Below are 17,270 nucleotides of genomic sequence, written 5' to 3'. Positions count from 1 at the left end.
CACTTATAATGACCTTCACCAAACAAAATATGTTTTTCAGCGTAAAGATATACTTGACTTGCCCAGCCCGCACTTCCCCTCCTGGCATTCTTGCATGCTGCCTGGCTTATCCCTTTGACCAGTTTCAACAGTTTTCCATAAAGTTACCCCAGTGCCCTGGGAAGACATGAACAGCTTATTGGGATATTTCCTCTACCTGTCCTCTGAACTGCGTCTTCTTTTTCCAGAGAGGCTGTCTTAGCTGTCTGTTTTATATTGTGGCCCTGCGAGGGTATAAGACCTCTTTAATTCCAAATGAACAGCACAGGGGGAGGGTATAGCTCAGTGGTAGAGTGCCTGACAGCAGGCAGAAAGACCTGGGTTCAAACCCCAGCACCTCCATTAAAAAATAAACAAATAAACCTGATTATTCCCCCCAAAATTAAAATAATCACCAAATGAGCAGCATGTGGCTGTAAAACTTAACAAACGATAAATAACTCTCATCAAATGAAAAATGAATTCATGGCCATCAATTCCTTCTTCCCCGGTCTACCCTAACTGAAAATGGAGCTAATATACTGGAGAGACTCAAGTACTTCCATTAATTCATTTATCCCTTGTCTTTATAAAGCTGTGCTACAGATGCATTTCCCCAGTTAGTTTAAGAATTGTTCAGAAATTCCTTGCTAAAATAAACTCTTAAGTGAGGAAAGGGAAACTTTGCCATGCCTAAAAATAAAGGCTCCTCCCTCCTCCTTACCCCCCACCAGCCCCCTCATGAGATTACTTATTACATCTGTACAAAGTTTAGAATTTCAGACTTTAGGACACTGAAGTCATCCAGAGGTTACTTTTCTCCCAGTCAAATACAAACATAATAAACTTGCTCAGTTGCTTCTCCTCCCTGCCCCTCTGAAAGGAGTGCCAAAACCACAGTTACATGTACTCATGTGTGACGCAAAATTCTATTTTTAAACGCAGACGGAATATATCATTAGTCATTTACAGAAGGAAACCATTAACGTCTAAAAGGATGGAGCAGCAGAAATCCTTCGTGTTGCCAACGGCTTCTAGAACTCATTCTAAATACAACGATGGCTGGAAACGTATATATGTATGTTTTCTGTCGCTTAGAAAGAACAGTTTTTCAGTTCACTTACACCCAGTTACAAGCTATATACAGTATCAGCCCCTAAAAAGGAAGAAAAATGCAAAACTGCACTAACTTATTTTTCTGCTTAATCATATCTGTTTAATCATCTGCTTATTCTTCTACTTAATCATATTTTGGGATCAAACATTATTTTTAGGACTTTCTGTTAGTTAGAAAAGTTAATATTATCCCAGATTGCTTAAGTGCTAATCAGTAACAATTCATGTTAATGTTGTACATATTTGTCAAAGGAGAGTTTCTCCTTTAAAAAAATACTTACTCAAAAACGATTTAATCTAGAACAGAGTGTAAATTTTTAACTTATTAATACATTTTCTTAAGGAAAACTTTAAGCTCTCGCTTTCATTTTCAAACTTTCAAATGCCAGACAATGTTTCACTTAAATAAAACGTTGATTTTAAAAAGAAGATTCCTAACATACATTCTTAAGGGAGAATTGCCTATTATAAGAATGATGCATTCTAAGAGTGTGGAAACATTTAAGCTTTATCAATATGCTTAGTAGAAGTTTTTTAATGTAGCCAAGATTCAGGGTATATGGGGTGAAGGAAACTGGTACGAATACTACTTTAATTCTTGAGCACTTCAATGAAATTAGCTAGTAAAATAAAATTGAAACCACACTGTGAGGTCCCAGATTTGCAGATGAATTACTAATCCATTTACGTTTCTTTCTATTTCTCTCTAACTAGATTACATAAATAAAGGCCAAGAGTCGTGGTTAATTCATCATTGTGTTCTCCTTTGTGCTTTAAATAATATAAACTGTTCAATAAATGTTACAGAACAAATGAACAGACATTTCATATTTTGTATATATTTTGTAAAGTATATATTAATTCTTTGAGTGCCTTGTGATTTTTATTTTCCCCAAAGAAAGTTCTTGAAATGAAAAGCTTATAAGGGTTAGGGTAGGTGAAGGTGCCCCAAATTTAAAACAAAACAAAGTAAACAAAAATAAGAAAGAAAAAGACAATTGCCTAAAATTGAGGCCTGGCAAACAACTTCGCTGGTGCCTTTTTGTAAACCTGCTGGTCTAACCTTCAAGTGTCTTTAAATTTTAACTAAAAAAGCCAACTTCTTTGCATCTCTTAAAAATTTTTAATCTTTTCTGCCTTTCTCAATTTTAAGTTCTCATTTCACGTTTCTGTTCATTAATTTTAATGCCTAAGTTTTATTTAAAATTTTCTTTTCTTGAAAAAAAATGATCATAATTGCTGAGAGATTATTACTTCATTTGCATAACTGTGATTAATGCTGCTAGAGCAATCTCCTGTTTGTATGTTATTACAGCACCAGCTATGAAAGTTCTTCAAGCTTAGTGAATTTCAAGATGAAGAAATACTCATTACTAACTAGGATCTTGGGGTCTTGGATATTTTCTTGCTAACTCATCTTTATATCATGTACATATTTTCTGAATTGAACCTGGAATTTGTGAAAAGAATAAATAAGATTCCGTTATGCATAGCATAAGAGAGTTTTCAACAGAACATTCTTTAAGTGTAATTTTGATAAAAGTAGTTGGAATTTTTTAAATTTTCAATTCTCTAAATTTCCTCATTCATGTATAATAAAACAGAATCATGGTTAAGCTAGCCTATATTTAGAAGGAGATGGTTTTAAGGTGAAATCTTAAAAGAGAGTAACTTCTGCATTACATAATTAGAAATATCTTCATAAAACCACCTAATACTTTAAATTCTGTACTAAGGAAGATCATTTCGTGTCTTTGGAGTGTCTCTTAAATACTTCAGTAGTGTTGTCTTCCCTTTGTTTTCTTTATTCCCAGGTTGCCAAGAGGCAGCTGCTTTAAAAAATCAGTCAATCAATCAAACAATCAGTCTTGAGCTTTTCACTGTTCTCTTTATCTCCAGAGTAATGTCATCCTGTTGTTGGATACTACCAGCCAAGCCCTCCGCCGTCTCATCCTTCCTTCAGAGGGGCTTCCATCTAAGAAGACTTCCTGGTGGAACAAGGAGGAAACTGTAAGGAATACCCAACTTGTCCAGCAAATTGCCAAGGATCTTCTATAACTTTCTAGCCGTAATAATGCATGCCTGCCCATCCCTCTCAGTGCCTTTTGTTTGCTATAATGCACAAGAGAACTCTCTGATGACCCACTTGTAAATTGGAATATGATACAAATAGATAGACATAGATACACATATAATTATGTATCAGTAGCTTCTTTTTGTGTCCATCATACTCACATGAAGACTTGTCAGGACTGAACTAATAATAATAGGGCATCATGAGCTGTTTAAGGGTGACACTCATAACAAATCCTTAATCACACAGGCACTGTTTTCCGGTGATGTGTTTATGTTTGGGATTTATGTCATAAACCCATAAGTGTAACACCTGATTTCATTTACTAGATAAAGAAATGTTTTAGTTTATTAAGTAAATTAAACTAGTAAGGAAACATTTTAGGCCAACCCAAGAGAATTTATCCTGCCATTCAGAAAAAAGTAATAGATATAAAATAGGGCTTACCCTCTGCCCTGCAAGACAGCATACTTAGGTCTTAAAAGACCATGAAAAAAGAGATATTTTAAATGTCATAAATGTACCCAAATCTAAGAAACCAAGTATTTCCAACATATTTATGCTATGGAATAAATTCCACAGTTAATCACCAGATAGCATGTTTATTCCTAACCAGCATTTGGCATTATTTTTTAAAATATTCTGAAGATGTTTTAGTGCATAGTTCACAATGAATTTTGAAATATATTTTAATCCTTGTTACCATAAGAGTCTTGGAGTGTATATAGAGGTAGTGTCTCAGAAAATTACATGTTTTACACACTGAAGAACTTTATTTAAGGAAAAGCAGCTGAAGAGACAAGACTGCATCCAACACATTTAATGTGAATATTTCATTTTGTTTTGCCTTTAGGAAACTTACAAAATGTGTAGAGAATTTTCGCACAAAAACTGGCTGGTATTCTACAAGGAAAAAGGGTGAGCTCTTTGTTATAGAAGATTTAAAGTGGGATCCTTATTTTATCCCTTCTATTTCCTCCTTTAATTATACTTGTTTGTTATAAAACTAATGTTACCGATTATAAATATTGTATTCTAGACATACCTTACTGCACATTGTAGAACGTTGAAGAACACATAAGAAAACACGGCGCTCATAATCCTGTAATACAACCACTCCTAGCATAGAAGCTATCACTTCCATGTTTAATTCCTATGCATCCCCTTACATAGTTCAGAGTTTTATATATGTTTTATTTTTTTTTATTCTTTAAATTGAAGTACAGTCCATTTCAATGTGTCAATTTCTGGTGTGCAGCATAATAGATCAGTCATACACGTACATACATATATCCCTTTTCATATTCTTTTTCATGATAGGTTACTATATGATATATAATTCCCTGTGCTATATGGTGGATATATTTATATATTATAGTATAGATACTGTATATAGATATACAGTAGATGTTTTCTCAGTTAACATTTTTCTATGTCATTATTTAGTCTTAAAAACATTGTTTTTAGGGTTGCCTTATGTGTCATGAAATAATTGTGCCTTGATTACTCAGCCACGATCCTCCCTATCTCCTTTCAGAGAGCCTTCTCTGTTTTTCAGGAACAGCCTGGCTGTGCTGGATGTTCTAGAAGGACGCACTCACACCATCTCCCTTCCCATCAACCTCAAGACAGTCTTTCTCGTGGCAGAGGACAAGTGGCTTCTGGTGGAAAGTGAGACAAATCGGTGGGTGGATCTCCAGAGAACTGCATGGAGTGTGCCGTCGCTCAGCCTTACTGCTCAGATCTCTGACATCTTGCAGCCCTGACTGCCTGTGTCTGTCTTTGAACGATTCCTGGATTTGGCAGTATTGCTATAGGCAAAACTTCGAAGAGGGGAGGGGAAAATTTAAATACATTAAAAGTCTCTTCACAGAGTAGTAATCAAGGTGTTTCAGGGAATGACCTTCCAATTAAATTATGTAAAAACATAATGACTTTCACGGTTGATCCATATTTCTTTGGGTCTTTTCCTGTTACCACACTGAGAATTCACCATATTCTTGCCAACTAGAGATGCTTTAAAGGAGATGCTCAGTTCACCCTCCTTTCAAAGGGCCCCATTCTCCAAACCAGTGCTGCGGCTTTGTTGCAACTTCACAGAACGTGCCCCTTAGACGTCTAGTCCTGCTTTTGTCTTGTGTGCTCTTGTTTGGTTATGTTTATGTTTGTGTTGCCTCCTCCTCGGGCTGTGCGCATCTTGATGAAAAGGGCTTGTGTACACTTGGCTTAAATAGCGTACACAATGCATTTTGAGTCCCCCTCCCTCATGCATTACATCTGCCTGCTAAATGCGGGTTCTCTGCCCCTCTGCTGACAAGCAGAAGTGGCCTGCAGCAAAAGATTCCTGGCTATTTATGCATCCCTAACTTAGAAGTCTTACAAATAGGTAGATCAAGAGGATTTCAGCCATGAGGGCTTCTGTCCCTTGGCTGGGCGCGAATCAGAGGCTGGGCTCTCTCTTACTAGCCGGCCAGTCACATCACGCGCAGGCTCCATGATAATACGGGTGTGTCTCTTTAGAGTTTCTTTCTTTTTTTAATAGCCCTTCCTCTTATAAGAAGTGTTGGATTTTCAGTTAACACTTACTACTGCATTGTGTTATGCACTGCTCTTTATACAGTGCTCAGAAGTTATGTTTTAATTCATGATAAAACTCTGAAACTGCAAAGAATATTAAAAAAAAAAGGCTTTGGGGAAATCTCTGAATTTTCCTAGTCTGGCCTCACGGTTATTAGAAAAGGACTTTTCACTCAGATAATTTGTTTGTTCACAGGAAATATCTTTTAACTAAGCCTGCACACATCGAATCTGAGGACAGTGGGGTTTGCCAGTTGTATGTGTTGAAAGAGGAGCCACCTAGCTCAGGCTTTGGAGTCACACAAGGTAAACACTGTGTTCTGTGTGTGCAGGGCTATCCAGGTGCACGCCGGAGTTACATCAACGTATGTTAACTTTATACTAAAACTGAAAACTTAGGCACTGCACTGGAAATAGTAAGTAAGAATCTTCCATCTTTCAAGTTCTGTCTTTGAATGTTTTTAACTGACAGGACAGAGTTTTTGTATGTACATGGGTTCCAAGTCTATTTTTGGATTTAATCATTTCTTTTTTTACACAGACCATCAGGATTTCTACTTTATTCATCACAGTTTTGGGGCATGAAAAGTACTTATGAGAAAAAAAATCTAAAATATACCATCGCTAACACTGAGTTGGGTCCATTTCACATCTTTCTGCAGAGTGCTGTTAATATTAATCCTGATTGCTAATAGAAATTTGAATTCCATAAATCCTTGAAATCACTCCGAGAAGATGCCATGATGGTGAAAACTGAGTTTTCTCACACGAAAGGCCATGAATGCCATGGAAAACGTTTTCTCTTTTTTCACTTGTGCTTTTCTGTTTGAGTTGGTGAGAGTGAAATCTTGCAAAAATTAATTCCTGAAGCATTTTAGGGCCATATGGTGTTTAATGTTTCCCTGACACTTTTCAGAAACAGACTCCAGCATACCTCATAAAATTTCAAGTGATCAGCTATCATCTGAAAAGCTAAGTTCAGCTGTGGGACAAAAGATTGCCTCTCCTAACCGAGTCCTCTCAGATGAGAATAGTTACGCTACAATCGTTGTTGGGTTCCCAGATCTCCTGGTAAGCATACATTTTTTAAATTATTAAATAATTATTTTCCTCCTCAATTTGGCATATAACCCATAAGCGTATTTGATGGGTAATTAAAAATGTAATATTTTCTGGTAAACATTTCAGACCAACATTCTGTTCTCCAGATCAGTCATTAAAAAATGCAATCTATATGATTTCATTGCTTTTTAAAAATTGACATTAAAAGTGCAGTGCAATTATATAGTTTTGTAAAGTAAACCAGGATTCTCCATTCATGAGTGTTCATGTGACAGTCAAATACTTAACCTGCTGACAGTGATTTCGTATCATGTTGTCTTCATGTGTGCTCATGTAATCTGTCAAGAGGAACAATTTGAGACTAAAAAAATAACATGTCTTCTAGAATTTTTTAAAGTGAAATATGTTGGAGTCTCATTACTGTGGATTAAATTTTTCAATGCCTATGAACATCAATTCACTTTCTGTTGGGTTTTTTGTTGTTGTTGTTGTTGTTGGGGAAAGGGAAGTAATTAGGTGTATTTATTTATTTTTAGTGGAGGTCCTGGGGATTGAACCCAAGCCCTCGTGCATGCTGAGTATGCACTCTACCACTTGAGCTATGCCCTGCCTCTCTTTTATTGGGTTTTGCTCTGCTTTGCAGCATCCAGATTATACTATAAATGCTGATGGTCTCAATCTAATTTGCTTTTAAATGGATTCTTCTGCTGTAATTTACTGTTGTTTATAAAGAAGAGGCTATTTGCAATTGAAGTGAATTTGGGTGAAAACACGCATGGCTTTCCCCTGATGGAAATGTGAGAAAATGAAATACAAAGGTTATTTCAGTCCAAGTTGCCATCTAATAACCTCAGATATAGCTCCGTGTGTTCTGATTAAACATTTAATTTTCATAATTTCCTTTGTAGCTTTTAGCTGGGATGATAGAATCATTTAAAGATAAAAATATTGGCTCTGCTTAGTAGTACACTAATCTCACATACTTCAAAATTTTAATGTAGTTAATGAATGATGAGTACTTCAGGGTATAAGACTTTCGAAATGCAAAACCCAGAGGATAATATGTGGCTTAGGACTTTGCCATGTGTCTTCCTAATTATCAAGTAAAAAGCATTTGCTACAGTATTATATAACTGAAAATGAAACATGTTATTGGAATACAGCTTCTGCCATAGCCTTGATGAAAGAGTTGTGTTTAATATGCTTTCTACAATGCTTGCTGCTAACAGTAGAAAAAATACTTCAGCTACTTTTCTGGAGGGAGAACTATTCTCAAAATTCATGTTTTGATTGAAGAAATTAGTATAGAAATATAATGTTACCATAAAAAGGTAAGAAACTATACAAACTACTATATACAGATTAGATAAACAACAAGATCCTGCTATATAGCACAGGGAACTATGCTCAACCACTTGTCATAACCTATAATGAAAAAGAATATGAAAAAGAATATATATATATAACTGAGTCACTATGCTGTACACCAGAAACTAACCCAACATTTTAAATCAAATGTGCTTCAATTTAAAAAGAAAAAGGGTGAGAAAGCTAAGTATAAGATTCTGTTTGTACTGACCCTATAGAAACCCTTTATAGACGGTAGGATTAGGGACCTTGTTAAATTAAAAGCTCTGTCCCCTGTATTTAGTACCCACCATATAGAAGATGTTCAGTGAATTTTTGTTCAATGAAGGATTAGACTCAGACAGCCTTTCAGCATTTTATGATAGTAGTCATATTTTTTTAGACCCTAACACAGAAGTCAGGCACGGCACTATTCTAAACTCTTTCATACATGATAATTAATTTTTACAACAATTTCACAGGGTTTTATAGATGCAGAGAGAGTATATTGCCTAGGCCACAAAGATAATGAGTAAGGGAGCTGGGGTCTGAGCTCAAGGGTGATTGACCCTCAAACCCTTATCCCTTCTACTGTACCACAGTGCCTTTCTGCCTTTCTGTGAATTTCTTTTGATTCTTCCTAAAACCATCAACAAATGGATAAGTCGCCTCTTATTAACTTTTTATAGCATTATCAGAGACACCTAAACTATTATAAACATATTATAACTTTCTTAACCTACTACTAAATGGCTACGAAAACCTACAGCAAGTAACATCCTCAGCAGTGAAACGTTAAAAGCATTCCTTTTCATATCAGGAGTAAGACAAGGATAGCCACAATCACCACTTCTATTAAACATTGTACTGAGCATCTTAGACATTATTCATTAAAAATTTTTTGATAAATTGAATTTCATCAAAATTTAAAACTTCCTCTCTGTAAAAGGACACTGTTAAGAGCATGAAAAGACAGTCTGTAGGCTGGGAGAAAACATTGGCAAATCACATTTCCAACAAAGGACTTGTATCCAGAATATATAAAGATTTCTTAAAACTCAAGAGTAAGAAGATAAATAATCCAGTATAAAATATGGGCCAACAGTGGCCCAGTGTGAGATGTCAAAGGTCAGAGCCTGAGCAAATGAGAAAGGTATCTGTGATTGGGGAGAGGGTAACCACCGGTGACAGGACTCAAGTCCAGCCGGGATGAAGATGGCATCTCCATGACGGGGCAGCCTGATGTGGGATGTGGAAACCCAAGTAATGTGAAGAGTTCGTCAGTGCATGAACGTAGCTCAGTGTGGGCTATCAGGACCAAGCAGAGCGAGGAGGGCATTTGGCTGGAAGGGAGAGTTAGTGGTGGAGATGGGAGATGAGTCACCTACAGTGGAACCGAGCGAAAAAGTAAATATGTTAAGGATAATGAAGTCTAGGTTTCTCACTGTTAAAGAAGGGAGTTACAGATACAGAAGGAAAGGAAACTAGAATGAGCCCTGTAGTTGTTGGATCAGAATTGGATGTATTTGGGTGAACTCACAGCTTTCAATATATTTGAGTAGACATAGAAATCAAATGGGAGGTAAATGTGAAAAAAATGAGCAAAAGCCTTGAATGGACACTTTACCAAAGAGGATATATAGATGGTAATGAAAAGATGTTCAACATCATTAGTCATTAGGGAAGTGCAGATTAAAGCCTTGATGAGATGCTACTAATACTTATTAGAATGGCTGAAATTAAAAAAAATTAAATACCGACAATACCAAGTGCTGACAAGGATGCAGTGCAAATGCAACTGTCATACACGTTTATGGAAGAGCAAGGGCAGACAGTAACCAAGACATTCCTGAAGAAGAACCAAGAATAAAAAGCAGTACGTGCCCTACTAAATTTCAAGGCTTTTATGAAACTTTATTAACTAAGACCATGTGGTGTTGGCCTGTAGGTAGAAAAATATACAGTAGAACAGAACAAAATGCCCAGAAACAGATGCATGCACACATGGAACTGATTTATGATAGCAGTGCTGATCGGTGGGCAGAGGTTAATGGTATTTGGACAATTAACTATCCACGTGCAAAAAGGATCCCTGCCTCCCTACCACTCACGAACATAAATTCCTGATGGGTTAAGGCATTAAATGTGAAACATGAAACTTCGAAATGTTTAGCGAATGCATGGGAGAATATGATCTTGGAGTAGAGAAGGGTAAATACATATATGGTAAAAATTTAAAGTAAAGCAAGAGAAAAAAATAACACAAAATTCCAAAAGAGGTAACGTTTAGGGAGGATGAAAGAGAGGTGATTGGGAAGGGGCCCTCCAGAGGCTTCAGAAATAACTGGTCATGTACTATTCCTTATGCCAGACAGCGGGTGTACTAGGTGTTTGTTTTATTTTTAAATTAACTATATTGTTATATTCCCTCTGTTTAGATATAATTCATTTCAAGACAGAAAACATGTTTTGTATTTCACACTTGTCTGAAAATTGTGATTATCGATGAAGCAGCTATCTTCTGTGCCAAATTCAAAAAGTTAGGAATAATTTGACTTTCTTATGTTGCTGAAGTCTAAGTTTATCACTAGCATCTGCTTAAAGGGCTGCATTTTAAAAGTTGCGAATGTAGTTTACTTTAATCTCTCCCTCTCTCTTTTTATTTTAGTCACCTAGTGAAGTTTATTCTTGGCAAAGGCCATCATCTTTGCATAAATCAAGGGTCACTGATACAACATTCTATGGAGGAAGGAAGAAAAGTGGAACTCCAAAACAGAGCAATTGTGTGACTCTTTTGGATACTAATCAGATAGTCAGAATTTTGCCCCCAGGAGAAGTCCCTCTAAAAGATATCTACCCAAAAGGTAAGAAACTTACCAATTCCTAGTTTATCAAGGTAGTCAGAGATAGTTTGCCTATGGTAGGGATATTTAACTTATCGTTATTACACTGTATTTATAAGTATGAATAATTCTAACAGACTATAGTAGCTAAAAGACCTATGTGTGCTCAGAAAGTTTTCACTAAACTTCTCACAGTATGTGATTGTAGCAGTTGCTGTTAGAAGTCATCTTTGGTTGCATTGCAGTCTCTAATTTATATGAAGGGAAACTGTCACAGAGAGGTAAAATAACTTGCTGGGGAGAGGGTCACCCCACCGGTGGCCAGCAGATCCCAGATTTGCACCAAAGTCTTTCAGTCCAAGGCTACAGCTCTTCTTACTGAACCACACTGGCTTTCACTATAAAGGATAATTATGAAAATTTTGCATCATTAAGCCACTGCCTCATAGTGGTAGTAATATATTGTCCTGTGTTTACATTCATTATATTAGTATAGACTTCATAAATATAATACTAAATGTATTATAATGATCAATTACTGGGTTTTAAAAGTCCTGGTTATATGATAATGTTAGAGTTAGTTCCTTTCAAATAAATCACCATTTCCTTAAAATATGTTCTATGGTGGAAGAATCGGGTGCATGCACTGACAGTTACAGTACAGAGCTGTGATAGGGGTGTTCACAAGGTGATATGTTAACACAAAGAAGCTTACAACCCAGACTGGTGATTATGAGCTGACTCTTGAAGGGTGAGTGGGAGTGAATCAAATGAAGGAATTGTTCCAGGAAGAGAGGACCCCGGGTGAAAGGTACAGAGACCTGACAGAGCACTCCAGGAATTATAAGAAATTCTATACCAGAATTCAGTGTGCTGTCATCCACCCAGAATGACCTGGGGGTCATTCCCCATATTTCTTCTCCCTCCTCCTCCACATCTAAGCCATCATGAATCACCAAGTCCTTTTGATGCGTCCTTACTATGGTACCCTGTATCCACCCACTTGTCTACAGTTCTGTTGCCAGCATCCAAATCACCACCATCTTGAACTAGAATATTGCAGTAGCCTCCTGACAGAGTTCCACCTTCCAGTCTTTCCCCACACATCAGACAGAGTGATGTTTTTCAAGTATTTTATTGTTCTCATTTGTTCTTATTAAGGTCCAGTTTACATCCAGTAAAATTCACCTTGTTTGTATAGTGGTGTGAGTTTGACAAATAAATGTAACCATCACTGTAACTGATAGAGAACAGGTCCATCTCCCCACAAAAACCTCCCCCATGTCACTCTGCCATCAAGCCCCCTGCCTACTTCCAAACCCCACTGATCTGGTTTCTGTCCTTATGGATTTACCTTTTCCAGAACTTCACATGAATAGAATCAAACAGTATGTGGTCTTTTGAGTCTGGCTTCTTTCACTTAATATAATATATCTGAGAATCATTTATGTTGTGTGTACCAGTTGTTTGTTCCTTTTTTATTGCTATGTAGTAGTTTATTGTGTGGATATACCACAGTTTGTTTATCCATTCGCAAGGTGATAGATATTTGGGTAGTTTCCAGTTTGAGGCAATAATTATTAAGACTTCTATGAACATTTGTGCACAGATTTTTAAGCAAACTTAAGTTTTTGCTTCACTTGGGTAAATTCCTTGAAATGACATTTTTACATCATGTGATAAGACAGCCCAGCTGTTTTCCAAAGCGGCAACCCCATTTTGCATTCCTGTCAGCAGTGGGTGAAAGTTCCAGTTGCTCTGCCATCTTTCCAGTACTTGGTATTATCAGTTTTTCACCATTCTAATAGGTTGGTAGTGATATCTCGTTATTATTTTAACTTGCATTTCCCTAGTGCTAATGCTGGGAACATCTTTTCGTGTATGTCTTCATTAGTGATATATGTCCTCAGATCTTCTGCCCACTTTTTGAATTGGGTTATTTGCTTTCCTTTTAATGACTTTTGAGTGTTCTTTATATGTTCTATATACAAGTCCAGTATCAGATACATGCTTTCCAAACATTTCTCCCATTTTGGTGAAGGCCAAATGTCCTATGTTTTCTTCTAGAAATGTCATGTTTCTAGATTTTACATTTAGATTTATAATCCACTTTGAGTTAATTTTTTTTATATGATTCAGGGTGTGTTTTGAGACTCACTGTTTTGCATGGGGATCGTCCATTGTTCCAGCGCCATTTGCTGAAAAGACTGTCCTTTTTCCATTAAATTGCCTTTGGACCTCTGTGGAAAATCAACTGACCATATGTGGGCCTGTTTCTGGATTTTCTGTTGTGTCCCATTGATCTATGTGTCTATCCCTTCACTAATATGACACTCTCTTGATTGCTACTTCAGAGTTTGTCTTTAAGTCAGGTGGTATAGATCCTCCAGTTTTTTTGGTGAGGAACAGTGGATGGAAAATTACTAAGAGGAAATCAGGGGTCAGGGAGGATTCTGACTAACAGGATTCTTGCTGAAGGCAGGCCAGGGTGATCAGATATTACCTGGGAGATGGTAGAGGATCAGGAACCCCATCAGGTATTGAGGCCGAAGGATTCTGGTTAAGCTAACTGAGCATTATTCTTGCTAAAACTGGACAATGCAGAGAACATGGAAGCCCCAAGTCAGGGCCTCATTGGAAGGAGGGTTCAGAAGAACCTGACTAGAGTTAGGGGTAGGGGTAGAAAATTGTTCCCTTCTTCCCTTCTAGGTTTTTTGGTTGATCTAATAATTAAATTGATATAAGACAGATTAACAGGGGAAGAAATTACATGTGAATGGAAATTCCCTAAAGATAGGAAGACTCAAAAGGCAGCCTGGTAATTGGAGCTTATGTAACCTCCTGAGCTATGGAAAGGCATGGGGTATGGGGGTACAAAGGGGAGGAATGCCATTCACAGGAAGGCAGAGGAGATGCTTAGAAAATGAAAGTGCCCTTTTATGTGAGTAAGTTTCTTAGTTAAAAAGGTGTCTCTGGAAACAGCTCTCTCCCTGGTACAGTTCTTCTTTCCAGTGTACCTTTAGGCCATTGAGGGGGAGGTAAAGAGCTTTTCCTGAATCTGCTGGACTTTTTTTATTGCCCCCAAAAGTAGCTCAAAATAATCCTCATTTGGGAGAGTGGCCCATTTGTGGTGACAAAACCTGCTCCCCTTCATTGGTCAGGGAGAGAATCTCCAGCACTATGCACACTGACAGCTCTACCTCATTTATTTTCTCTGCTGTACACAAGACAGTTTATTCATCTGTTCTTTGTTGATACACCTTTAGGTTCTTCCCAGGTTTTTTTCTTTTTTTTTTTTTTTTGCTGTTACAAGTATTCTTGTACCTGTCTCCTTGCACATATGTGAAGAGTCTGTAGGGTATGTATCTGAGAGTGAAATTACCAAGTTGTTACCCAAAGTTGTTCCAGCAACAGAAAAGCTAAGGATGCTCTCCATCCTCATCTTCTCTTGTAGGGGTCAGACCTTTCATTGAGCATTTTCCTGATTTCTAGTAAGTTTGAGCATCTTTTTATGTGCTGTGATTGATTCTTCTGAAAATTGCCTGTTTATACCTTTTGCCATTTTTCTCTTGGTTGCTGGGAGTTTTATGTCCCTGCATTTGTTTAAGTAGTGTTCCTTAAAGATTCCAAATGTATATAAAGTGCCTGATAGTGTCTGACACATAGGAAGATTTTTTTTAAGTGGGCTGTATTAAAAAAAAAAAAAATACCTAAGAGAATGGTGAAGGGAGATCTCAGGATGCTAGCTGTGCACAGACCTAGGGGTCTACCAGTTTCTGCTAGAAAAGGTGAGAAAGTTCCAGGAGAGATTCCTCGAAGAAAGTCAAATGGATAAAAACAATATATTTGAACATATTTAGAAATGTCGACAATAGGAAATACCTGGAGGCTGAATTTGTGCTCAGTACATGAAAAACGAAACCAACAACAAAACGTGATTATTCACTCCATGAAAAGAAAAAGCAATAATATTATTATAAGACATAGCTTAGCTGTAAGTAGCTTTTGTATAATCATACTAATATAAGTACCGGATGTTAATCTAACCAAAAATTATCATATAAGTATATTAGGGGATGGGAAAATGAGGTGTTGAGCAGGAGGAAGGGTATATGAAAAAGAGTTAAACTCTCATCTGCATGGTGGGAAGTCAATAAATAATGCCAAAAACGAAAACATCAAGACAGCACCTTAAAGATGAAGGTGAATAACAAAGAAACAGCTTTGAAAAGTTGAAAGTGTCTCTGGGAGCAGGAAATGAGGGCTGAGAGGAGTGAAGTCAGCACAGTTTTTTCTTTCTGCCTGTTTGACTCTTGAATCTGTGTGCATGTAGATCTTTGATGAAAATTCAAACTAAGTTAATTTTTTGCAGTAAATAGAATCCAACCATCTGATTGGTCGGGAACCAATGCATATCAGCCTTTTATTAAAGAAATCTATAGCGGCCGTAAAGGCTGCCCTCCTGGTGGCTTTTACCAAGATGGTATAACTTGTGGTTAATGCAGGTGGGGAGAGATTTGCACTTTTCCTCCAATCATTTTTCTTCTAGTTAAATGTTAGCTTTTTTTTTTTTTTTAATCACAGGCCTCAGCTCTTTAATCACAAAATAATGACTCTTGCTTGAAAGCTGTACACTGTTTTTTGAACTGTGAGTAAATTCAAAGATTTAGTATCAGCATGATTGCAGGGCACACATCGCTCTTTTAATCTGTGAATGCAGGAGTGCATGAAGCCTTAGTAGTTAGCAGATGTACATCAAATTACATTGCTTGAAGGAGTGAATTTTTTATGTATAACTTCCCCTTCCCTCTGAAATTGCTCGTAGTTATTTTGACTGACAGTTTTTATACCTCCTCCTAACTTTGGCACCGTGCATCCAAGCTGTCCCCACTCTTCACGGGAACTGTGTGCTAAACACTGAGGCAATGACTTCTCTTTAATCGTTAGTGAACTAATCCCTAAATATAATTTATACTTATCTTCAAAATCCACCTGGATTATAAATGTAATGGAAATTTCCTGAGCCTCCATCCTCTCTACAGCGTCGAAACATTTAAAATGAATAGACAAGGATTTGGCTAAGTTTGAAGGGAAATCTGGCCACGTTTTCATTTCCTTAATTCAATCATGTATTCTGAGCTGACTTCATCTTCAAATCAGTAAACATCAATTCTGATTATTTTTCAAGCCCTTACCATTACCACCACTCTTATAAAGTGTTTTATAGCCACAAATTGCCTTTTCTGATACGTGAAAACATTTTTTAACATGAGGAGTAAAATTCTTGCTTTCTTCTGAAATAGACACAGCCATTATTGCATGTTCTCATCCTCTTTATTGCCGTGGAATTAATTTGCACAGTGAAAGAAAAGAGAGCTGTCGAAAAAAGCTACTTCAAAATAAGTTGGCTTACTTGGCTCTCCCAGGCAGTCTGAAAGCACTGATGGCAGTAGCTCAGCTTAATACTACGACTTGCGAAAAAGAGAGTGCGTGTAAACGGCAAGCCACATGAAACTTGGTTAGCTAGGCAGTTCAAGTCACCCCAACCGCTTCAGTAACTGGTCATTTTTGGCAAAGAACCTGGGGTCTATAAATGATTCAGCCCACTGCTTAGTTAAGTCCTAGCAGCAGGAACTGTCAAAATGATACATGGTACAAAACGTTGTCCAAGACCGACCGTCCATCCCAGGCAGCACTTCCAGTGCAGGAGGTGCGTGACTTATGATAGGCATGTTGGCTTTATACAGTTGGCCATCTGGGGGCAGCTGATTCGGCTGGGTGGTCAGATGACCACAGTGACTCTCTTTCCTTACCCTCTGCTGGCCCTGGTGTTACCTTCCCTTCCTCCTGATCACTTTGCCTCTGAGACTACGCCTTGCCTAGCTCTGCAGCTCATATCTGGCCCCAGGGCTCTGATTCCCACCCTGGAATCCTTTCCAAGACCCTAACGGCTCACAACGATTAAAAAAAGAGTTGAGGGGAACCTTCCTCTGTACACTGTGGGCAGGAACCACACACGTCTCTTTCGTCTCAGTCCCCAGTGCTTCGTATTGTGTCTGGTGCAGAGTAAGCTCAACCACATTTGTCGAATAAATAAGAGTTAGAGTGAGGTTGTCAGACGGCCTACTCAGAAGCCTTCGGCTGCAAATACAAAATGAAATGCTGATTTTCTTATTTTTTGTAAACTACATTGGGTAAATTCAGTGTGAGCATTCTGGACATCTCATCCTAAT

The 17,270-nt window shown here is 37.5% G+C and overlaps 1 protein-coding gene across 4 annotated transcripts in view; it reads left to right on the top strand.

The window, feature by feature from the left end:
* The window catches only part of VWA8 (von Willebrand factor A domain containing 8), a 297,615-nt gene that overhangs the window by 181,260 nt on the left and 99,085 nt on the right, over positions 1-17,270 (top strand). For all 4 annotated transcript variants that reach the window (XM_064493121.1, XM_064493122.1, XM_031466068.2 and 1 more), the window contains exons 30-35: positions 3,034-3,144; positions 4,062-4,126; positions 4,767-4,892; positions 5,982-6,091; positions 6,702-6,856; positions 10,863-11,058. In XM_064493121.1, coding sequence (XP_064349191.1) covers positions 3,034-3,144; positions 4,062-4,126; positions 4,767-4,892; positions 5,982-6,091; positions 6,702-6,856; positions 10,863-11,058 — 763 coding nt within the window. The remainder of the gene's footprint in view (positions 1-3,033; positions 3,145-4,061; positions 4,127-4,766; positions 4,893-5,981; positions 6,092-6,701; positions 6,857-10,862; positions 11,059-17,270) is intronic.

Source organism: Camelus dromedarius, chromosome 13, assembly GCF_036321535.1.
Source record: "Camelus dromedarius isolate mCamDro1 chromosome 13, mCamDro1.pat, whole genome shotgun sequence".
Classification (NCBI taxonomy): domain Eukaryota; kingdom Metazoa; phylum Chordata; class Mammalia; order Artiodactyla; family Camelidae; genus Camelus; species Camelus dromedarius.
This window is presented reverse-complemented; position numbering and strand designations above follow the sequence as displayed.